Below are 24,602 nucleotides of genomic sequence, written 5' to 3'. Positions count from 1 at the left end.
AAAGAAGAGAGAGAAATTTAATTTAGGGGAAGACATTGAAAAAAGATATTAAACAAGGGAAAAACAAGTTCCACAGAAATTATAAATGTAAAAAACACTAAATATGGTGTCTGAAAACAAAAGAAAATGTTTGATTAAAGGAGGATTAGAGAAAATTTAACTTGACACCAAGAAAGATCCTTGCTTCTAATGCTTTTATAATAAAAAGAGTAAGAAAAGTTTTAGTACGATGCATTCACAAATCAAAACTTTAGGAATCATTTTTCATAATGCATTCTGTATTATATACTTTCAGACATTTTGCCATTTAAATCTTATCTAGTGAAACATACCAACTAAAAACAGTAGAAGGCTAGAATTGCTTGCTTATATCTAAACTTTGTTGATGGCTTTATCCCTCCAAACTGAAGCTTAGTCATTCAACCATGTTTGATCAATTAACACATGGCCAGTGATTCTGGCTTTTCAGAACTGAGCTACATGTGTTGAAATATGACTTTCGTCATTGGATTCTTGTAGGAGATTCAAGTTATTTCAGAATTCATCTTTTGTTAATGCTTCTTAAGGCAGTTTATTTGCTAAGTCTGTCATAACACACACGCACACGTATCAGCTTTCATACCCTCTCAAGATACTTAAAAACAGAAATCTAGTATATAGAAACTTTATTTTTCTATTATATAAAGGAATATAAATTACAATATTACTGAGCTCCTTGCCTATATATTTAGAACATAGATCCTAATTTCAAATAGATTTCTTGTATAACATTAATATAAGGTGTGGGATTTTTAACTTTCTATTTCTCCAGCACATTCTGGTCCCTAAGAGACATAACACAAAAAAACTATACATAATCTTTATTCTTGGTGAGCAACACTGCCTGGATCCCCAATCAATAATATCTTGGTGAGCTGGACTAGATATCCTAGAAGGAAATCTGCAATTTCTTTTTTTCCTTTGTGTAGAACCAACCAAGTGTCTAAGTTCATTATTTCACCTCCTCGCTTGACTAAGACTCCAGAACCAAAATTGTCCCCAAAGCTAAATACGTATCTCATTTCCCACAAACCTCAAAAGTTTCCAGGACTTTTCTCTTCTCTACAGTCCAAAGGCCTAGAGAAGCCCCAAAGGCACCCATTCTTTGACCCAAAGAGGCAAAAAGGACCTCCTAGGTAAAAAATCTGTATCACTAAAACCTATATTCCCCTGGTTTTATAATCCAATTGCTATTCGTGTATTAATTCAGTTATTCAGTAAGTAATTTTTGAGCCTCTACTCTATGGTAAGGACTAATATCTAGTAAGGATACTAGAAAGAAATTCCAATAGAGGGCTTATGGCCTAGGGAGGGAGATAGGCAAGTAAAGGTACAATTATTAATACAGTAAATGCATAGAAGGTCCCTCTAAGTCTTAAGAGCCAAGGGTGGCTTTGAGTTGAAACTGAAAGACAGGAAGAAGTTGCCCAGATGAATATCTAGACAAGCAATATGGAGGAGGGTTGAGTCATTCTCGCTTTCCTCCTACCCTTGCCATCCTTCCCAGTATACTATCATCCCTACCCCACCCACCCCACAATGGTCTTATAATTGAGATCTTGTGTTAGCTGATATAGTCCTTTATGCTTTCCATGATCTGTCCTTGAGAAGGTTGGGATAATTGGGGTGGAATGTAGCTATGACCAAGAGACAGCAAAATGTAGCCTGAGTCAAGTATAGAACCCCTTGTGATCTTGGAATTCAGACTGAATGGGAACTTACTCAATTAGCATTTCTCCTTCATTTATCACACAAGAATTGTTTGATTCCCTACACATCAAATAACTCTTACAAACCCCATTTGAGGGGTGAAGGATAAATGAATAACTCATGATTTATGTTTTTCTTTTAAACACTTGTGAGTCATATTTTAAAGGGAAAAGCCTAGCAAAGCCATCATTATTGGGCCCACAGTGCTGACAAGTATTCAGACTCTGAATGAAACTAGGGCTTAGCCAGGTGCATCCAACCTCAGCAGACTTGTTTGTGGCAAAATAAACTTTGCTGCTACCACAAAGAGCAGGAAACCTGAAATAAGAAAAGGCCATTCCCCCGCCGCTTTTCTTGCTTCATTTGTTTATAACCACAAGATCATGCCTTCCTTAAACACTGGAAAGCTCAAATTTCATGCTATACCTCATAGCTCTTAAAGTTTTTACCAGGGAAAGGAGCTCTAACCATTTCAATATTGTGGTTTATAGTATCACCAAACAGGCCTTTCTAGAAAATATAGCCTCAGGTCAGCTCTGTTGGAAATCTGTCTGTGAGGCAGGCCTCTCACACTCAGAAGAGCTGTTTTTACAAAGTTTCCACAGTGTGGGATTCAGGGATATTTGTAATGGGATCCACATAAATGACTCATTGATACAAAATAATGCTTACTTTTCAAGGAATTTATTTAGTCACCTTTCAAAACTGAAAAGTGACTAAACATTTGCTGTTTGATTAACTTTCTGGCATATTGTATAAATTTGCTTTTAATGGAACATCTTCAGTTTAAAAAAGCAAACAAAAATCTCTATATTTTGAGTTTGTCAAAAATCCTTATAAATCATAACATGAATAGTAAATTTTAGTTCATTCATAGCACAGTATAAGAAATTGAATTGATCCAAAAGTAATTTTATATGGATTAAGATATCTGATTTATGATATCCTTCAGTGAGGCTTTTCTGGAAATTGCACACTCACAATCATGAATTTGTAACTAACTGTTTGAACTGTGCCAATTAAAATATTGTTGAAAATTCATGGGGCTTTGCATTTTATTTTTTTAGGTTAACTGTTATGTTTTCCTTTTTACTGAAATTGGAAAGTGAGAGAAATCATACAGAGGTTGTATGGAGAAAAAAATTAACTAACTGATGCAGATAGGTTGTTGCTATAGGATATGGTCAGCTATCAAATTGTGTCTATCAGTTTTCCTTGACCACTCTTTTTTAGCCTGCATCTCACATGGAGAAAAAATAAAAACACTAAAAGCATTGGATCTTAGCTACATATAAATACTATACATAATCTTGACGAAAGATTATTGCTTCCCTTAGTTTAGATATGTGCTATAATAGAATATTCTCGGGTTATGATGCATTTGCTGAAAGTCAAATTGTGGTGTTAACAAACTAGCATCGTTTTTTTATGTAGTGCAGTATGTTACCAATGAGAATGGAGGCAAGTCATCTATTTTTATCTTAATAGGGAGAGCAGGGATCTCCAGGAATCCCAGGAATGGATGGAGAACAGGTAATTTTCAAAGATATATACTATTATTTAAAGCATCATTCTTGATTACTACTTTTATTGTAGGTTTGAAGCCAAAATGTCATGAGCATTGATATTTGATACCCTCTTTCTTTTAATCATTTGTTCTAGAGACTTCATTGACTCTAAAAAGCAATTAGTTTGAAATCAGACATTAGTTTTCTTTGCAAAAACATCTAAGCCATATGATACTTCAGTTTTGTTCTTAATACTTTCTATCAACCTACCAGTGACTCCCCTGCAAATTTTTAATAGACTTGTAAAATCATTACCAAGTCAGTAAAACTAGCCTAATTTTTGTCAGTGAATACAAATATGTCAAGATTAAAATCAGTGACTATAGTTTCCACAAAACTAAATCTTGCCTATATGCCTTATTTAGACAATGTTTTCTTTTCCCAAATAAAGATGACACCTATCCCTAGATCCTTAGAAAATACAGAAACAAGCAGGGAACTTGTAGCTTGACAGAGTATGGTAGTGTATCTCTGAGGGTTCCCTCTAAAACAGAAGTCGGCAAGCTTTGTTAATAAAGGTCCAGATAGTAAATGCTTTAGGCTTTACAGGCCACATACAATCTGTGTTGAAGTTTCCTTTTTATTTATTTATTTTTGGTTAACACCTCAACAATTTTTTTTTAAATTCACTCTGTACAAAAACAATCCCTGGGATGAATTTGGCCTGTGAGCCATGGTTTGGCGACCTCTGCCCTAAAAGAATCTGAGTTGGAGAACGTGGACAGTATTCAGAATTTGGAATGGAATCAAAAGGGTTAATTTCAAGATCTTTAATGTTTTCTTGATTTCCATTATTTACCCAAGAAATGGCTAAAATCAGGAAAATCATAAGAAATCGAAAGGATTCTTAATACAGTTAGTGCACATATACTCCTCAGAAGAAAGTATTAGATAGGAAAATTAGGTTTAGAATTATTTTTACTATCAGAGTTATATGCTGAAATAATAATAATGCCATATTAAATGAACATGTGGTAAACAGAAACATAGATACCTTAGATGATTTGCTATATCATAGATCACTTAGAATTTTAAAGTCTGTCTATGTTACTTCTCTGACCATTGGTCATTATAAGTAATTAATTTGACATGCATAATGATATACAATATGGCTCCTACAGATATAGTAGCTAGCTTTTTTTTTTCTTCTGTAGGCTTTGCAAGGTCTTCTTCGATCACTAAGTACAGTGGGTTGCCATCCTGCTGCCATCACTAGATCCCTAAAAATAATCCAGGTCTTATTAATCAGTAAGATCCATCTATTCACTCAGGCACCTACTTACCCATTGGGTAATTCTGAATGCTATTAAATAGGTACAGTTAACAAGAAGAGATCCTTTCCATAAATAATTTTTCTCCATCGTTTTTAATAAAGAAAAGATAAACAGGTTTGTGCAGCCTAGAAGCCCCTTACCATAATAACTATGATCATCTCTACTGAAGAATGAGCCATCAGTATATTGAAGTGAGTTTCCTAGGATGAAAATGCTTAAAAATATAAATTAATGTCAATATTAATATTATAAAATTCAGGCCAGGCATGGTGGCTCACGCCTGTAATCCCAGCACTTTGGGAGGCCAAGGTGAGCAGATCACCTGAGGTCAGGAGTTTGAGACCAGCCGGGCCAACATGGTGAAACCTCGTCTCTACTAAAAATACAAAAATTAGCTGGGCATGGTGGCGCATGCTTGTAGCCCCAGCTACTTGGGAGGCTGAAGCAGGAGAATGGCTTGAACCCAGGAGCCGGAGGTTGCAGTGAGCCAAGATCGCGCCATTGCAGTCCAGCCTGGGTGACAGAGTGAGACTCCGACTCAAAAAAAAAAAAAAAAAAAATTACAAAATTCAGATTTGTTAACATTCAAAATGCATATTTATCTATTTCCTCACTGTAAAGGAGAATAAAAATACCATTCTGACTCACCTCATAGAGACATCATGAGAACAAAATAAGAACACTGTGAAGAGGTTGTCATACTTTTAAGCATTGATTGAGCGTTAGTGTGTGGTAAATGATCCAGTGATTTACCAGTCTGTAGACTGGACCATTGAAAACTGATGGTGACTGGAACTTCTGCCTGCAGTTAGGAGGGAGGGGAGTATAGTGGGTAGAGATGAGAGAAATTTGGACATTTGTTATTATATAACACTAGGTCCCAGTTCAAAATACATCCTGTATTGTTGAGAATTAAGTCTATTAAGTTGTTTTCAGGTCTGGTGAGATAGAATTAGCTGCCAGGTAAAAATACAAAATCAGGAGAAATTATGTCAAAACCTAAGTTCATGTTTTTTATGCTTACATGGCCTAATAGAACTTAATCTATTTCATTACAAGGAGAAATAGTACTGATTGCATGTAGAAGGTTGCTGTAAGAAATAACTCTACCTAAAAACAAAAATCAGAATCATCTCAACATTGAACCCACCTATTAACAAAATTGATCTGGAATTCTGTTTTCCCTAGGATGTAATTATCAGGGGTCATTATGCCACTTACATGCCAACCTTGTCTATCATTTTTAGGGACTCAAAGGCTCAAAGGGAGACATGGGGGACCCAGGTATGACAGGTGAAAAAGGAGGAATTGGACTTCCTGGATTACCGGTATGTTTATACTTTCTGTTTGTTTATACTTTTTATGTTATGTTCTTATTAAGATAAATTAAACAATCAGAAAAGAGTTATATTATTAGCTGCAATCTCATCTAGTGGTTCATCTCATATTTTTATTTTGAAATATTTGAGGTGTTATTGGTTAATTACTCTAGGGAACTCAAATTGTAAGGCATGTAACCAAATGAATTATAAAGGAAGCCTTCATGTTTTCCTGAATTGTTTTCCCTAGAAGATAATAAAATAAACATAGTTGGCCACTTTAATTTAGTATGCATAAGATGGTGGTAACTGGTTATTGTAAAATAAACCATAATAAAGAAATGAGCCAAAATATAGGAGAATTAAAAAACAAATTACTCTGGAAAGTGTCTTCTGTGTGTATGATACTATGGGATGGTGTTTTATGGTTTTCCCCATAATTCTAACTGAGAATTTGGAGGAGAAAATGTAAAAATTGTTTTAAAAAATGCAGTAAACTCCACTGCCTTAGACTTTTTTGTAAAACAAGGAAGTATATAAATGTCAGTAAAAACTAAGTTAAAAGCCTTACCTTTGCTGTTTAAATTGCACACCACCATAAAAGATATACCATTTATAACTCAATGTATTTAACACTGTAGGTCTTTAACCAATCAAGCTCAAACTAGTTTTCATTTACTTTATATTTTATTCTACATATTACCCATAATCCTAGGGATTTTAATAAGCTTGCTATTTTAAGCTAGAATTCAAGGAGATAAATCCTTCTTTTACGTAGCAAGTGCATAATATTATAAAATGTCAAGAGAACAATGGGTTTGGGGAGAAAATTCAGTTGTCTCTTACACTGGAAATAACTTTACCTGCTTAACTCTGCTTAATGGTTATTTGTAGGGAGCCAATGGAATGAAAGGAGAAAAAGGAGATTCTGGAATGCCGGGTCCACAGGGTCCTTCTGTAAGTCCATGGTGGCTGAACTTCCATGGTTCCTGAACCTCCTCACACACTGACCTGTTACTTATCTATTCCACCTCTGCCAGATGGCTGCACAACAGTAGACAGACCTCAAACCTCTTGGTTTCTCAAACTGTAGAAGAAACATCCGTCAGCCTTGCACAGTGATAGACAAAGTATATCAGAGGTCTGAGGTAGAAGCAGGTTTTCAGAGGACTGTCTAATCCTGAGGAAAAAAATCAATGGTTTTCTCCTAACAATGGGTAGATCTTTGTGAATATAGAACATACTTGTTTGTTTCTCCAGAGCCCTGCTTATGCTTAGTGAAATATTTGATTTTGATAGTAGTGACATTATAGCATTTCTTGGTAATTAGTTGCTTCCTTTTCTTTTAACATAGTTTTCATTTATTCTGGCTTTTGGAGAACTTTTTTTTGGAGTTTTTTTTTAAATTCTCATAAGGGAATTTCTAAATCTAGAGAATCAAACACATCACTTATTCTAGTATCTTTCTTCCTCTCCTACTACTAATGGCCTTAGCAGAACCCCAGCACAAGATTCAAGTTGAACTGCCTTATCTAAATGAAGTAACCAAATACATTTTTATTTTTTGGACATACAGATCATAGGCCCACCAGGCCCACCAGGTCCCCATGGCCCACCTGGCCCCATGGTAAGTTTCCCTTCTTTCTGAAATGTAATTGCTTATTTATGAGCATGCTACTAGAGAGAACATGAACACATCCCTCTAAACAGCCAGCTTGTATTTTGTACTACTCTCTGTGGAATGGATGGAAAATACCAGGTGCTTTGAGATATATTGACTTTACAGTGTTGTCATTCACTCTCCCAAACACATATGTTGGGAAGAGATAGAGTAGTTTTGCGATAGAGGTGAGGAAAGACAGACACATATAGCAAGCTCTACTACAACCTTACAGCGTGAACACTGGCAAATCATTTTATCCGGCCACTCCTCTAACCTGATACCAGCAGAATAAGATTTAGAATTGGCTGGACACAATGGCTCATGCCAACACTTTGGGAGGCCGAGGTGGGCAGATCACTTGAGGTCAGGAGTTACCAGCCTGGGCAACATGGCAAAACCCCATCTCTACTACAAAAATTAACTGGCCATGGTGGCACATGCCTGTAGTCCCAGCTACTCAGGAGGCTGAGGTGGGAGGATTGCCTGAGCCCAGGGAGGCCGAGGTTGCAGTGAGTTGTGATCGTGCCCTTGCCCTTTAGCCTGGGAGACAGTGAGACTCTATCTCAAAAATAATAATAATAATAATAATAGTAATAATAGCCATTAAAGAATGTTTTCTGACAAAGTTTGAGGTTTGAACTCTTTAATGAAATGTTCAATAGGAACATTTATGTATAAGGTATCAAAACATCACACTATATCCATAAATATATAGTTATTATGTGTCAATTTTAAAAAAGAATATTTGTAAAATAGTATGATAAAAATTGCAGCTTACTTCCTCAGATAACATATATTGTTAGATCTTTTCCTTCTTACTTTTATGATACTTTGATTGATTCATTGAGCCAGGGCCAGTGTTAACTGCAGGTGTCTTGCAGTGGCCAATGGTGACAGTGGCCCTGCCCTCAAGAAACTGATGTCCAGTGAGGAAGGCAGCCATTAAGGAAGTATAATTCTCTAAATGTCAAACCAATGACAGTTATGTTAAGGTTAGAATGTTGAAGGCAGAATGCTTCAAATGCTTTTGACTGGGGCAGAATAAGAGCAAGTCAGGCAGGCTAGAAGGTCACATGTGTCTCTCAGGTGTCAATAAATCAAAGGACTTCAGTATTACAGAATAAGTAAATTATGGTCACTCTTTCCTCCCATTGCATAAGAAAGAGCATTATTGGAATGATCCAAGCCAAGAGCGTAGCCAGTGATTAGCTCCATTTCTATTTTATAACGTAAACAATTATTATTGACCTTATTTTCTTTTTCTTCTTTCTTCCTTCTTCCTTCTTCTTTCTTCTTTCTTCTTCTTCTTCTTCTTTTTTTTTTTTTTTTTTTTGAGACAGGGTCTCACTCTGTCACCCAGGCTGGAGTACAGTGGCACGATCATGGCTCACTGCAACCTCTACCTCCTAGGCTCAGGTGATCTTCCCACATCAGCCTCCTGAGTAGCTGGGACTACAGGCACATGCCACCAACCACGCCCAGTTAATTTTTGTATTTTTTGAACAGATGAAGTTTCACCACATTGCCCAAGCTGTTCTCAAACTGCTGGGCCCAAGTGATGCACCTGCCTTGGCCTCCCAAAGTGCTAGGATTACAGATGTGAGCCACCTCGCCCAGTGTGACCTTATTTTCTTAAAACTAGAGGGTTCATTAAGAATTAAGCAAATGGCATACTTTTGGCTTTTTAAAAATACTCCCTCTACTATAAGATAGAAGGTTAAATTAGAAAATGCTACAGCCTGTTCATATCATAAAATTAATTAGTTTAGAGGAATTTTAAGCCATTATTAAAATGAGGTAAGAATACCCGATAAAGTAACAGCCATTTACTGAAAATGCTTACCTGAAACTTATTGAAAAGGAAAATATTATTCTAATGTGGACATATGTAACAAATATATAGGCATTGCTTAATAAAAACTTTTTCCTGCAGTTTTATAATTTTACTGATGGATATTTAAATACTCCTTTCTCCAAATAGTTTGTTTAAATTACTTGAAAGGTTTACAGCAATCCACAGTAACCTTAGTTAATTTAAGTTGACTAGTCTGTATATTTAGATTTTCTACAAAATATGTGTTTTGCAATCCTGATTCATGCATGCATTATGACTTTCTTCCACTGATAAACAACTATTACAAGAGCTTTGAGGAATTTGTTTTTGTAAAAATAAATGCAATCTAAATAATAATGCTTAGCTTTCCTACATAATAATCTTTTATTTAATCTTAAATAAATGATGCTACAAAATCCCAAATTTGGGTGTCATCTCCTCACTTCATGTCTCCTTTAGATTCTTCAACACCTTGGGTCTGGAGGAGTTAATGGAAAACTTTCCTCTTCCCTGGCACTTAAAGTCTGGGGCTTCTCTTTGGCAAATTTCTCTTTGAAGTCATATTTTTATTTCATTTAAACTCATGAAGCATCTCACGTATTCCACTCAGACTTTGTAATGGTAATTTGAGTTCAGAATACCTCTTTTTCCTACTTCTTTCTTCCGTGTAACCCTGGCAGATTTCTCCCTCCTCAAAGGTGTTAGCAGACAGAATTGCTATTAATGAATTTCCTATTACAGAGCAATCCAAGAGCTGGAAGGAACTTTTGGTGGGTAATAAATAACATCCACTAGCCTGCCTCTAGCTATAGCTCAAACAAGAAGATGCTTGTCTCACATCTCTTTTGTTATGTGATATAATATTCACTCTTGCTGGGAAACAGTGAATCAATTCTTAATTAAAAGCTCTGTTTTCCATTTTCAGGGACCTCATGGACTTCCTGGACCAAAGGTAATCCAACAAATCCCTTGATTATTTGATTTCTGCTTCCTTGATAATCATGGAGAAGCATGACAGAAGCATGTCTGTCCTGTCTTATTTATTTGTCAAGTAATGTTGATAATCTTTGAGCCTTTAAGCATCCATATGTTTAAATCTCATAACACAAAATGACTTATAACAAATTTAAATGATATCACCTGGAGATAAATTATTCCTCATTTTGCCTTTTTCCTGGTCACTATGTAAGCTTCTCAAATTACAAATCATAATGTACTCAAGTCAACCATTTAGAAGTGAATCTGATGAGATTCTCAGACTAGTCTAGATGCTTTTTTTAAATGGTGTCTCTAGCTGTATATTTGGATGTTATTAATTGATATTTCTTGCTTGCCACGTAGTCATATCACATCTAAATGCTTTGCCTCTCCAGCATCTTAATTTTGTACTCGCCCAGAGGTCATTGGTCTAGAAGCGGGTGGGGTATTTCAGGTGTGCTATACTGGGAAGAAGATCACATCACTTAACATGCATTCTACACTTTTGGGTTAAGAAGAGAACAAGGGAGAAAAGCTCCTCTTTGTCAGAATTAGTGTAGCTTGCATGATGAAGATGGTCTCCACCTGTCCTTTGCCTTTGTCTAGACCGCAAGGACATCCTGGCAGATTAAAATAAGCCCTGAAAGACAAGCTCCCCCTTTCAGGGAGCATACGTGATGAAGACTTATGTTCTAATCTCAATCTTGCCAGGCTGTATCACCTTAAGCAGATTATGGACCCTCTCTGATCCTTTATTTACTCAACTGGGTAACTCACCTTACAGTGCTGTGATAACTTAATGAGGTATGCTTATAAAACACTTAGCAAAATATCTGGTGCAGCTGTTGATAAATGTCAAAAGACCGCTGTTATTGTTGCTATGTGATACTTGGTTCTGAACAGAAAAATTCTATAACTCATCCTCAACCCTGCTTGAAAGAAGGTTCATGAACTCCTGAGAGTGCCTCAGTAGTGAGTTGGTGCAACTAACAGGAAGGGAGGGGCTGGGGAGACACATAAAGGCAGTGTTGGCACTAGGTGTCACAAAGCCCAGAAGCAGGCCACTGTCTCCTCTGGGGAGACTGGCTCTCTTTGGCCCACCCAGCTCTAGGAGTGGTGGCAGGTATTGGTCTGACTCAGGAAATCTGGGTTTCCTTTTCCCAGTCAGGCAGGTGACACCCAAGAATGGGTTCATGCCTCTTTATTCTTCTTAGACTACCTTACCTTCCAGTAAGGCCAGTGAGTAACAGTATCTCAGAAGCATGAATTAGACTTTGGGGTAAGAGTACTATCTGGGGGTTCAGAAGAGAGAGCCCCATCTATCAGCTTTGTGACCTTAGTAGTCGTTTAATCTCTCTGGGCCTTTTTCCCCATCTAGACTAAATCAATGCTGCCTACTCATGGATTTTTTTTTTTTTTTTTTTTTTTTTGAGATGGCGTTTCGCTCTTGTTTCCCAGGCTGGAGTGCAATGGTGCAGTCTCGGCTCGCTGCAACCTCCGCCTCCTGGGTTCAAGTGATTCTTCCGCCTCAGCCTCCCAAGTATCTGGGATTACAGGCATCCACCACCATGCCTGGCTAATTTTTGTATTTTTAGTAGAGACAAGGTTTCACCATGTTGGCCAGGCTGGTCTTGAACTCCTGACCCCAGGTGATCCGCCCGCCTCGGCCTCCCAAAGTGCTAGGATTACAAGCATGAGCCACTGCGCCCGGCCTTACTCTTGGATTTTAAGATGCCACCAAAAACCAGCCTGGTCATAATGACTAAGGATAATGCCACCAAGATATTTAATTTCATAAGTGATTCAGATATGCCATCACCATTGGATTAGGAGATGCCCAAGATGCTTTTGATTTCTAAAATGCAACAATTTATTTTGTCCATACAACTTCAATTCTTACTTAAATCATAAGTTTCAGATAATTATAAAGTTGAAAAGACCTCATAGATATCTATGCAAGTTCCCTGATTTCATAGATGATAAACTTCAGGCCCAAACAGTTTAGGTCATTTGCCCCTAATTACACAGCTAGTTCATGACAGATCTGGGACTAGAACTTAGGTCCAGACTTGAAATTTGGTCTTTCTGTCACTGGATTTAACCTCAAGTACCTCAAGACCACTTGCTGAAAGTGCGCACACATGCAAAGCCACGGATCTCAAATTAGTCACTGACTACTGAGCCTTGGCCTTAATATGGTGTCCTCAATCAATAGCATTCCCGGGATACTACCTTACCAACACCAACACATTTGGACTTGCTATAGTGGCTGTACTGCAAACATCCTATCTTCAAAATCCTGAAAACCTTTTATGCCATGCCAGTGTGTTCATCATTTTGCAACCCCCTTTGAAAGTTCAAATATATAGCATTCCATGCATGAATCTAGCTCAGTGTTTCCCAGAATTTCCTGATAAGAATCACCTGGGAGACTTATTAAAGATACCCATTTCTGTGTTACCATGGACTGGGTGGGGCCCTGAACCCTTTATGTTTAACAAGCGCTACACTGACTTACGTCATCAGGCAAGTTGAGTAAATACTGCCCAGGTTATTCTGCCATGTCAGTATAGCCTCTCCCCTTTCCCGCCCCCACCCAGCAAGACTCTATAGGGTATTTGTGTCTGAAATCATCTTTCTTTCACAAGCCCTTCAAGATTTTCTTGGCAAATTAATGTCTACACTTAAAAGTTGAAAAGTATACAGGTCAGAACTTGATATCTAACATGCCGTTACTGATGGAAAATAGGTATACTGTATTCCTTGGTTTTTAAAAATGGAGTCAAGAATTTATCATTTACCGTGGCTTTTATAATGTCAACCTGAGTTAAATTCATACTTTCTTTATTCTAACATTGGGCAGATGGATAGTTAGTAAAACTGCATCTAAGTTCTTTGATCTTCATATTTTCTCCTGGGATTGGTGATTTGTTGATTAGTCCATGTAGGGATCTGACTTGGCAAGGGCAGTGAATGAGGACTTGCTAAATGGCATTACTTCAAACATCAGCTGCTACATTTTTAGTTCATTCCCTTGGGCAACATGCTTAAAGGCTTAAAATATCTGTCTATAACCCTGTCCTGCATATTCCAGTTTTCCATTCCAGCAGAGTGGGTTTTTTTTTCTACCGAATCTTCTTCAGCATCCTCCACTCAATTGTCTTTGAATTATTTGATCATAAAAATGTGGTATAACATGAATTTCCTTGAGATAGAACTGAAAAATTTAGGAATTCAACCATACATATTTTTATTGTAAGGAGCACACTTTCTTGGGAGTTTTGATTTCTAGAATATTAATTGTTGATGTCAGTTTAGTAAGTATTTTAACTTTAAAAATTAATGTTTGGTGCAAGACAAATCTAGCCTGACTCTGCTGTTTCCTAAAACTGGAATCTGCAACTATTTCAGAGACTGGCTCTCTTCTCTCACAGTTTAAACACCCATAATAGCAACCAAAATTGGCATTTGCTTTTGCATTTAGGGTGAACCAGGGTTAAATGGTGTTAAAGGATTGAAGGGTGAACCAGGTCAAAAGGGTGACAGAGGACCCCTTGGTCTTCCAGTAAGTAAAGAAAACTTTCCATTTTAGTGCGAATCTCAGATTTTTCTTTCTACCCTACATGATAGCTCTGGTTTACTCAGCAGCTCGTACTGTTGAGGTTTCTGTAATTAGGAAACATGTTATATTAGAGCAGAGCTCAGCTCAGTTTTGTTTTCTCTGATGTCTTCTCTTGTGTCAGAGGAAGACCCGCAACAAACAATGCTATAAATGTCCTGTCATTCTTCAGTTACATACATGCCAACCTTCCTCTTTTAGGGCTGACAATTCTTCTTCCATTGTCCCCTTCTTTTAAAAGTGTTGCGCTCATTATTTCATAGTTTCTCCCAAACACTTTTTATAATCTAGTGCAGTTTAAAATGCTTCCTCAATTGTTTTTTCTCCTTGGATACCAAAAACTGTAGCCCTCTGTTGGTGGCAGGTATGGAATTGGCCATTGTTGATGGAGTGAGGTCAATGCTGTGGCTCCTTACATTAATCAATCATATCATGTTCTATGTGTTTTATGTTGTTCGTTTTGAAAATTCCCTGTTATGAGGTTCTTGTGGCAATAGTGAGTCGTATAAAAGAAGTATTTTGCAGTTGTTTAGAGATTTTTATTTTTAATGAAGAAGGAATCTCCCCCAGGCTCTTCATTTTCTTTATGTCAGCCTTCTTTCCACAACAACTAAACGGAGATTTTTTTAAATTGTTATTAAATAACGAGGCTTTAATTTCAAGCCTTTAATATGCTATCTATTTGGTGAATACAGATACAAATCAACAAAGAACAATATAGATTACATTAGTAAAATATGACATAAAATCAGTAACAGAATATAGTTTATACACAATTTGAAATGTGGGAGGAAAAAAAAGCTGATGACCACTTTTTCATTTTTGCCATGGGTATTATACTTTACGCCAGCTGATAGCAAGTGCCTTACATACATCCACCATATGATGGTCAATAGGTATTTCTTTATTGAATGACTGATATAAACCTTGTATTAAAATATAGGTTTATTTTATTTATTTATTTTTGAGACAGAGTCTCTCTCTGTCACCCAGGCTGGAGTGCCGTGGTGCCACGTTGGCTCACGACAACCTCCATCTCCCAGGTTCAAGCAATTCTCGTGCCTCAGCCTCCCAAGTAGCTGGGACTACAGGTGCACGCCACCATGCCCAGCTAAGTTTTCTATTTTTAGTAGAGACAGGGTTTCACCACGTTGGCCAGTCTGGTCTCAAACTCCTGACCTCAGGTGATCCACCCGCCTCGGCTTCACAAAGTGCTAGGATTAAAGGCATGAGCCACCAGCCCAGCCTAGAATATGGGTTTAATCACACCAGTTAGATCAATGGACCTAGGCATAAAACCTCTATAATATATGTGAGTCATTATTTCAGCATTCTAGGTAGATATAATAGTATCAGTATAAAATTATTACAGTTTCCCCATTTATTTTCTTTTTTCTTTGTTTGAGACAGCGTCTCACTCTGTCACCCAGGCTAGAGTCTAATGGTACACTCACAGCTCACTGCAGCTTCAAAGTCCTGGGCTCAAGCGCTTTATTTTTAAAAATATTTTATAGAGATTGGGTCTCGCCATGTTTCCCACGCTGATCTCTAACTCATGGCCTCAAACAATCTTCCTGCCTCGGCCTCTAAAAGCTCTGGGATTATAGCTGTGAGCCACTATGCCTGGCCTACATTTACTTTCAAATGTTATAATGTAACTGAAGAAGGTATCAAAAGGCAAAAGAAAGTTTGGATTTTCTATTTTATTTAAACTTTCAATCTGATTTATTTAAAGTCTGCCCTTTTTTAAAATTTAGGGCTATTGATAATTTTTATGCAACATTTAGCTAACAGCTGTACCTATGCTAGCCTTAAACAAATGAACAACAATATATATTTTTATTGTAATTATTGCTAACAAAAGACGTATGTAAGGCCGGGCACGGTGGCTCATGCCTGTAATCCCAGCACTTTGGGAGGCCGAGGTGGGCGGATCACCAGGTTAGGAGATCGAGACCATCCTGGCTAACAGGGTGAAACCTGTCTCGATTAAAAATACAAAAAATTAGCCAGGCTTGGTGGTGGGTGCCTGTAGTCCCAGCTACTCAGGAGGCTGAGGCAGGAGAATGGCATAAACCCGAGAGGCAGAGGTTGCAGTGAACTGAGATCGCGCCACTGCACTCCAGCCCGGGCAACAGAGTGAGAGTCCGTCTCAAAAAAAAAGACGTATGTAAGCCGGGCACTGTGGCTCACACCTGTAATCCCAGTACTTTGGGAGATGGAGGCAAGTGATCAGTGGAGATCAGGAGTTCGAGACCAGCCTGGCCAACATGATGAAACCCTGTCTCTACTAAAAACAAAAATTAGCCGGGTGTGATGGCGCATGCCTGTAATCCCAGCTACTCGGGAGGCTGAGGCAGGAGAATTGCTTGAACCTGGGAGGTGGAGGTTGCAGTGAGCCAAGATTGTGCCATTGCACTTCAGCCTGGGCAACAAGAGTGAAACTCCATCTCAAAAAAAAAAAAAAAGAATGTATGTATTTTGCAGTTATAGTATGGCTCATGGATTATACAGAAGAAATTTTAAAATAAAAACTCAAGATACTCAAAATGTATGTAGAATAACATCATTGGTAGAGTTTTCATCTGGAATAGATTTTTTTTTTCCATTTTGTATTATTAACTGCATCTGAAGCATAAAATTGGGAAATAGTTCTGCAATCTTGACAATAGAATTTTTAGGGCCAGTGCATTTTCTTTCTTAAATACTCCTTGATATAACCAATATTTTTAAAGGACTATAAATAAATATTTGGGCTTTGAGACACAAAAAACCGTATCAAAGAAATTATTGTACTTATTCTTGAAACAAGCATTGAAAATGCCATTGTTTAATCATACACTATTTACGTGTAGCCTAGAGTTCAAAGTGAAGAAAAGCATGCATTGTCTGAGAACATTCAATTTTTAAAGTTATTTCCCCCATCAGGCTTTGATGCAAAGATTATTTGAAGGAATTGAGAAACAATTTAGTTTGGAAGTTATTTTTTGCTTGGTCGCACATTGTTTTCTGGCTTTTTCCCTTTCCTAGAAGTCCCTCTAGTGGAAAGTAGAGTGAACAGTAGGAACAACCCAGAAAACAATGAGTAATTATTGTTCATGTAAAATCCACTAAGAGTCATCCTAACATGTGAAAACCCTGTATTTGTTATTCATAAATACTATTTTAACAAGTATAACCAGAGCTCTTTCTTCTCCTCTGAAATGCTAAATTTGATTGATTATTATAATGAGCCCTTTTTTAGGAAATTACCGTTCTTTTCTCTTCAGAACCTAAAGAAATATATGGTGAATAGCACAGTCTTTAGAAAATGAATTTCATATGGAAATTAGATAGAAGCCTGCAACCGTTATGAGTAACTACTTTGTTGCCCAGTTTATACACTTCATTAGCTTGATTTCTAAATAAGAACTTGTCAAATAGAAATGTCATTAAAATGCCATCATCTGTGGGGTGTTTGTCATGTGGTTTTTTTTTTTAACTAACAATTTGTAGCAATGTGATATTCATCCCAGAACCCTGTAACTGCGTATTATGTTGTTTGAAGTGTTACATTTGTTCATCGGTACCTCATACTAATCTCTGTTCTTGTCATTCGTGTTACACCCACCAACCCTGCTACCAACCAAATCACACAGGGAGCATCTGGCTTAGACGGAAAGCCAGGATCCCGGGTGAGTCAGTCCCTTGTCTTGCTCTGACATGTTTTGTGGCTGTGAATCATGTGCTTCAGCACAGACCCCTTTGCTCCATGTCCTCTCATCAAATGATGAGGGTGTAGTTAGAGCTGGAGTAAAAGGGGAAGGTGGACACAGATGGCGGCAAAAGGGGGAAAGGTGGACAGAGGACGGTTGCAACTCAGTCCGGAGAACAGCTAAACTGCCAGAATGTCTTTCTGAAGCTTGTGTTCAAGTCTGGATAATTTGCTAGGTGGGAAGAATGACCAGACTAATGGGCTTCATTGTCTTAGAATTCCACATGAATTTTTCCAGAACCAATAGACAGACATCCCCTACAATTCCATGAGAGTGGCCCTCTGAAGAGATTAAAATAATGTGAAATTATTGTAACTTGCTTTTCCTTTTAGACTGATGTCCATCAAATGTAACTTCTTCCTTGGCACTAACTTTTAATTTCTGTTCATAGAAATGACTTGTCTGTCTTCTGTCATTTTGTCTTTTTTTCTTTGGCTCTTAGCAGCTCCAGCTCTTAAATTTCAGCCACAGATACTCAGTATTTAGAAGTCTTCTGAAGGTGAACTTTGAATTCAGGCAATAAGAAAAATATCAGTTAAGCTGATGAGAATTCAGCAACATTAGAATGAATTTAAAACTCTGAATTCTTTCTTATCACAAAGCTCTAACAGAATAAACCAGAATAGTAGAACAGAAATGGGAATACTAAAGAAAAATCATGCTGGAATAGTTCCTACATTTGCAAATATTATAATCAATTTTTTATGAATCTAAGCATAGTCATACTGGAAATGAGCAAGTATACTTGAAGTCCTGGCTACAGTTTTAAGAATCTAAAAGAAATTCCCATCTTTTCAATTCTAAAAACTTGTTTCAGGCAGTCATTATTTTCACTGGACCTCAGCGTTCTTACATTCATTCAAATATCACCTCTTCTACTGCAGAAATCCTAATCCTGAACTAACCAGGGGGACAAAGGGGAATTATACCTTTAAGTCATCTTGGCTGCCTGGTTTGTGAGTTGTAAGCCTAGTGACTGGCCACTGCCACAGAATCTGTAAGAATGATTCCTTTCCTGTAAGCCCCTGCTGCCCCCAACAGAGCTGCAGGAAGTTTTTGGATTGAACAGTTACACACTGTTTTCATTTACTTAATGATTTTCTTCTACTTGTGTAACAGTTCAAGCCTCTTAAACAGCTGAAAACAAGAGTTCAGAGCATGCCCGGTTAAGGGTGGCAGTGGGTGTAGAGAAAGGGCTTGAGGAAGAGGTGACAGGAAGGAATAACAATTACATTTTTCTTCTTAAGATTATGGGGCAAAGTGAAGATGCTTTATTTATTTATTTATTTATTTATTATTTTTTGAGACGGAGTCTCGCTCTGTTGCCCAGGCTGGAGTGCAGTGGCACGATCTTGGCTCACTACAGTCTCAGCCTCCCGAGTAGGGGAATGCAGGCACCCATCACCATGCCCAGCTAATTTTTGTGTTTTTAATAGAGACGGGGTTTCACCGTGTTGGCCAGGCTGGCTGGCTTCAAACTCCTGACCTCAGGTGATCCACCCACCTCAGCCTCCCAAAGTGCTGGGATTACAGGCTTGAGCCACCGCACCCGGCCAATGATGCTTTATTTAGTCAGAGGAAAAAGATATAATTAAATATGATATGCAGCTTTTTGTGTGTACCTTTCATTGAAACATGCAGTTATATACTTCATCCTTTTTGCATGAGTTTCTTGAAAACCACTGTCCTGAAATAATCAAGCATAAAGCACTTTGAAAGGAGATGAGTTGTCTTACTGATATTCTTAGGCACCATTCATCTGGGAAAAATCCAGGATAAATTATAACTGCTATTCTTGCAGCCCTTGTGATATATCTCATATGATCTTTTTTTTTAGGGTACAGATGGTCCTATGGGACCCCATGGCCCTGCAGGTCCCAAAGGAGAAAGAGTAAGTTGTTGCTGAGGTTATTAAGCTTGTACTAAAGAAAACACAGAGCATGGCTTTTCCATATTAATTGAACTGTTCATTTTTCAGAAGAAATAAAGGGCTATCTAATATTAAATAAAAAGAGATACCATCCTAAGTTCTATTCAGAGTCCTAATATTGAGAGAAGAAAACCACAGAGCATAAAATAGAACACGGCTGCCTTAATAAAAACAATACATACATTTACATAGCTAAAATAAATAGCTCAGATGATTCTTCCCTCACCCATAAGGAAGATATTTTCATTTGGCCTTTATCCAGAAAGTCGAAGTCAATGGAGCTAAAATTTCCAGGAGTATGTATTCTCGTTGATAATCTTTTATATAACGCTACTGTACTCATTCAGAGTAGGTTATAACTTTTTTCCAAAGGAAATAATGAAACCTAAGTATTCTTTTCTGCACAGTTACAAATGCTCCCCCTTTTTTAAAGCTAAAGGATAGGCTGTTTCTCTTTAACCATAAGGAAATAATTTCAGTGCATTATAAAATGAAAACCTTTCACTAACCTCTCTATTGCTAGGCCGTGTTTCCATATCTTTTGGGGGAAAAAAGACATTCAGAATGGAAGATAAATGGTCATCTGTCTGGAACTTTCTTCTCTCTTCTCCCTCTCATGCGTACGCTCTCTCTCTCTCTCTCTCTCTCTCTCTCTCTCTCCCCACCTTTTCTGTTTTTCTCCCACTATTTCTTTTCCTCACCTTGGAAATCTTAGAATTATTTTTGTGTGTCTGAGTGGAATTATGTCATCAATTTCCCTACTATCCAGGAGAGGATATAAAGAAAGTATTTTAATAGTGAAGTCTTCAAAATGTCAGAATGATTCACTGTGCAAGTTTGTGGTCTTTTAAAAACTAGATAGATTTTCATCAGTCTGAGATAATTTGCTTTAAAAAAAGAGGGCCAGTAGTCATTTCTTTAACATACCTTCCAATTCCATAATTCTGTGTTCTGTAGAGTGATCTCATTCATTCAGGAAATATTTACCAAATGCTACTATGTGCAAAGCATGGTATTACTACTAGTGTGAAATGGAAACACTCTCCTCCCACTTATGTAAAGCCTATTTTGCTAATTTGCTTCAGTACATTGAATAATACCATTATAATTGATTAATTATCTCTTGGTCTTTTATTAATATTTATTAATATATACTGAATGCTGCAAAAAAAGCAGCTATTCTTCCTGACCTAGAAGAGTTTACAATCTAATTGCAGAGAAAAAAAAATGCATGAAGGAAATAACCAGAGAATGAGGCCAAAATAATACAAATAGTAAGCTGTACAGTGATGAAGATTGGCTTTATCCAAGAATGCTTGTAGAAAGAGATGAGTTCTAAGGGAACATGTAATCTGAATGTGCAATTGTCATATTTCTAAGATCAAACCAATGACTTCTGAAGATCATCTTAATTAAAAATATTTAAAAGCTAAAAGCCTCAACGCTGCTGATGCAGATTGGCTTTCAAGCATTGTATGAAGAAACCCAGCCCATGTACTAAAAATGGAGCAGCAAATCTCAGGCAGTCTTTTGGCAGAATGCCCTGGGGCTCAAGAGGGTTTACCGTGTGGTAAATCAGCTGCTACTTCCGATAGCTCCACAATGTCACAAGAGTATCAGGTCTCAGTGCTGGAGCAGAATTAACCAGAAGAGCAAATGAAATTGCTAAGAATTTTGAAGGCATAGTTTCAGTCAAATGGTGTGCAGTGTAAAGTGTTCCTCTTGTATTTACGCAGCATGTTAACTATCTTAACTGGATCATATATCAGTACTCTCCAAGTGCCCCTCACTGGAAGTGCTAAACTGGAGTGTGATTCTCAGAGTTAATTGATGGAGTTGCCAAGTTGCCATCTGGACTCTCCTGAAAAAGTTTCAAATTTTAAAGAAGTCAGAATCAGCAAAGGGAGGTGTTCTAGGATAATGCCTCAGTGTTGATGTGCAAATTAAAGAACCCGAATGAAATCAGAACAACCTAAAAGAAACCACGCATTTGACAGCCAATGTTATTCAAACATTTTCAAGTGTATGATTGACAGCATCAATATTCCACTCTGCAAGCATCTGATCCTCCCTACCTTAGCCGATTTCTTCATTTGGCTTTGGAACTCTATAAATGTGTTAAGCTTGAGAGGTTGAAAAATACTTTTGGAATTGCTTAATCCAGGAAAAGGAGTTATACATTCAAATCCCTGTGTTAATATTTCATTCCTAAAAGTTTTCAAGCTGGAATCATTAGAATGCTTTTTGGCTCTAAGTGACAAATTCAAAATGGCTTACACAATAAAGAAATACATTATTTTATATAAGAAAATATTCAAAGGAGGACTCTAGGTTTTGCTTGGGAGCCCTTTTCCACATGTCGGCATTGTCTTCTGACCACAGACAAGCTGGGCACAGTGGTCCAAGCATCCTCTCTGGTGAGACACTGGCAGAGAACAGAGAGACTACCTCATGTCTCTTCCTGAGCAGAGAGGAACCTTCCCCAGAGCTTCCCGGCTGATGCCCCTGACACCTCATTTGCCAGAACTGGGTCAGCTGTCCATTTCTGAGGCAGTCACTGGCAAGAGAAATGGAATTGTCATTAATAGCTTAAGTAATTTTGGGGGGTGGGCTGTTCTAGAAGAGTTGTTTCACAGACAGCTGTTCTAGTGACAGCTTTATTCAAATGAGCCATAGTATATTTGTTTTAAGAATAAGACAAAGCCAAGATTCTCAGGTGAGAAGGGAATGGTTATATCAAAATAATCTATGGAGATTTTTCCAATTAGACCCACCCTAATCTGTGGAGTTATTTCAGTTATTTCAAACTAGACATAGTCCAGTTTATGTGGATCCTCCCTTAAAACTCTCACCTCCCACTACACGTGTGTGTGTGGGCGCACACACACACACACACACACAGATAGATAGATGATAGATAGATAGATAGATAGATAGATAGATAGATAGATAGATACACACTTACACATACACACCTTACTAGTTATTTTGTTTGGTTGTTTTTTTAGAGATAGGGTCTCACCTTGTTCCCCAGGCTGGTCTCAAACTCCTGGCCTCAAAATGATCCTCCTGCCTTGAACTCCCAAAGTGCAAAGCATAAGCCACTGCACCCGTCCTTTGCTCCATTCTTAAAGGGACTGTTTTTGATATTTCACTATTAAGAAATATGCTATAGATACTTTTTATAGATGTCTCTTAACAAATTAAGGAAATTCCCTTCTTAAAAAAATGTTTAATGTTTCATTTAAAATCTGGCCACTGTGCTGAGTGCAATTGCTTCTGCTTTGGTAATAACCGTAAAGTAATAATGAATAAAAGTTCAAACTTTTATCATATTTATTTTCAGTAATCTCACCCATACCATATTGCCTCTAGGTGACAGTGTTAATTAGTTCCACTGACCCCTCAAATTTAGATAAAGAAAATGCTAACAGGGACCTGAAATTTGCTCACACGGGAATCTGGAGAAACACAGGCATATCAGGTGGCTCTGCAGGCACTGTTATCAGCTGAACCTGGTGTTTTGCCAAGAAAAAAAGATTTGCTAACCTTTAAACTCCTTCAGGGGTATGATAAAAGGAGATAAGATTTTCTGTTTGGCTACTCATATAAAATCACCATTACTCCTGAAGTTTTCCTACTTAATACTGACAAACACTTCAATTTGGAGATGACAGCAGCAGAAAACACCATTTGAAATACAGAACATCTCTTTCTTTATCATCACAATTATTCTATTCACAAGATTACCTCCAATAACACTTATTCTTTATAAGTGTTCAAGAATATCGTGTGAGATGGGGAAAGCTGTTCTATTTAAATAGACACTTAGAGAGAAAGTGAGGAAGATAGCATATACCTACCTTATCTAGCATTCAGAGGGGTTGAAAGTTTTTAAACCCTCTTTTTCAGGCCAGGCATGGTGGCTCATGCCTGTAATCCCAGCACTTTGGGAGGCTCAGGTGGGTGGATCACCTGAAGTCAGGACTTCGAGACTAGCCCGGCCAACATGGTGAAACCCCGTCTCTACTAAAAATACAAAAATTGGCCAGACGTGGCAGGCACCTGTAATCCCAGCTACTCGGGAGGCTGAGGCAGAATTGCTTGAACCTGGGAGGCGGAGGTTGCAGTGAGCCGAGATTGTGCCACTGCACTCTAGCCCAGGCAACAGAGCAAGACTCTGTCTCAAAATAAAAAATAAATAAATCCTCTTTTTCAGAAAGGAAGCAAACTGTGTACATGATTATACAGATTTGCTTTGATTCATTCGTTCAACAAACATTTACTGATGTGCCATACACTATTCTAACCTGTAAGGATGCTATAGGGAACAACAAAGCTAGAGGCCCCAGAACCCTCCTGTGTATATTCTAGTGAGGGTAGCAGAGAATAAGCAGGTCATAAGCTTCATGGGTCTTCTGGTGTCTAAGGGCTGTGAAATAAAATATAGCTGGGGGTAGGAAGTGGGCAATCGAGAAAGGGTTTCCCTGAATCATTGTTTGTTGATAGAAGGAAAGGTATTTCAGGCCACGCACTGTAGTTCAAGCCTGTAATCCCAACACTTTGGGAGTCCAAGGTGGGAGGATTGCTTGAGGCCCCAGAGTTCAAGACCAGCCTGGACAACATAGTAAGACCTCCATCTCTACAAATAATTTAAAAACTACCTGGGCATAGTGGTGCTTGCCTGTAGTCCCAGCTACTCAGGAGGTCGAGGTGGGAGGATCACTTAGGCCCAGTAGTTTAAGGTTTCAGTGAGCCGTGATCATGCCACTGCACTCCAGCCTGGATGAAAGAGGGAGACCCTGTCTCAAAAAAGAAAGGCACTTTATTCTTACATTTAAAGGTGCTAACAAAATAATTAGTAACAAATAAATGTTTCACACTAATGCCAAAGAAACCTAAGTATGGCATCT

General features: G+C 37.8%; 1 protein-coding gene across 1 annotated transcript in view; it reads left to right on the top strand.

The window, feature by feature from the left end:
* Window positions 1-24,602, top strand: part of COL25A1 (collagen type XXV alpha 1 chain) — a 497,365-nt gene that overhangs the window by 454,069 nt on the left and 18,694 nt on the right. The window contains exons 24-31 of the mRNA XM_063705462.1: window positions 3,238-3,282; window positions 5,839-5,919; window positions 6,805-6,867; window positions 7,487-7,537; window positions 10,333-10,359; window positions 13,870-13,950; window positions 17,643-17,678; window positions 19,597-19,650. Coding sequence (XP_063561532.1) covers window positions 3,238-3,282; window positions 5,839-5,919; window positions 6,805-6,867; window positions 7,487-7,537; window positions 10,333-10,359; window positions 13,870-13,950; window positions 17,643-17,678; window positions 19,597-19,650 — 438 coding nt within the window. The remainder of the gene's footprint in view (window positions 1-3,237; window positions 3,283-5,838; window positions 5,920-6,804; window positions 6,868-7,486; window positions 7,538-10,332; window positions 10,360-13,869; window positions 13,951-17,642; window positions 17,679-19,596; window positions 19,651-24,602) is intronic.

Source organism: Gorilla gorilla, chromosome 3 (assembly GCF_029281585.2).
Source record: "Gorilla gorilla gorilla isolate KB3781 chromosome 3, NHGRI_mGorGor1-v2.1_pri, whole genome shotgun sequence".
NCBI classification, from domain to species: Eukaryota; Metazoa; Chordata; class Mammalia; order Primates; family Hominidae; genus Gorilla; species Gorilla gorilla.
Note: the sequence above shows the minus strand (reverse complement) of the source record. Positions and strands in the feature narration are given on the sequence as shown.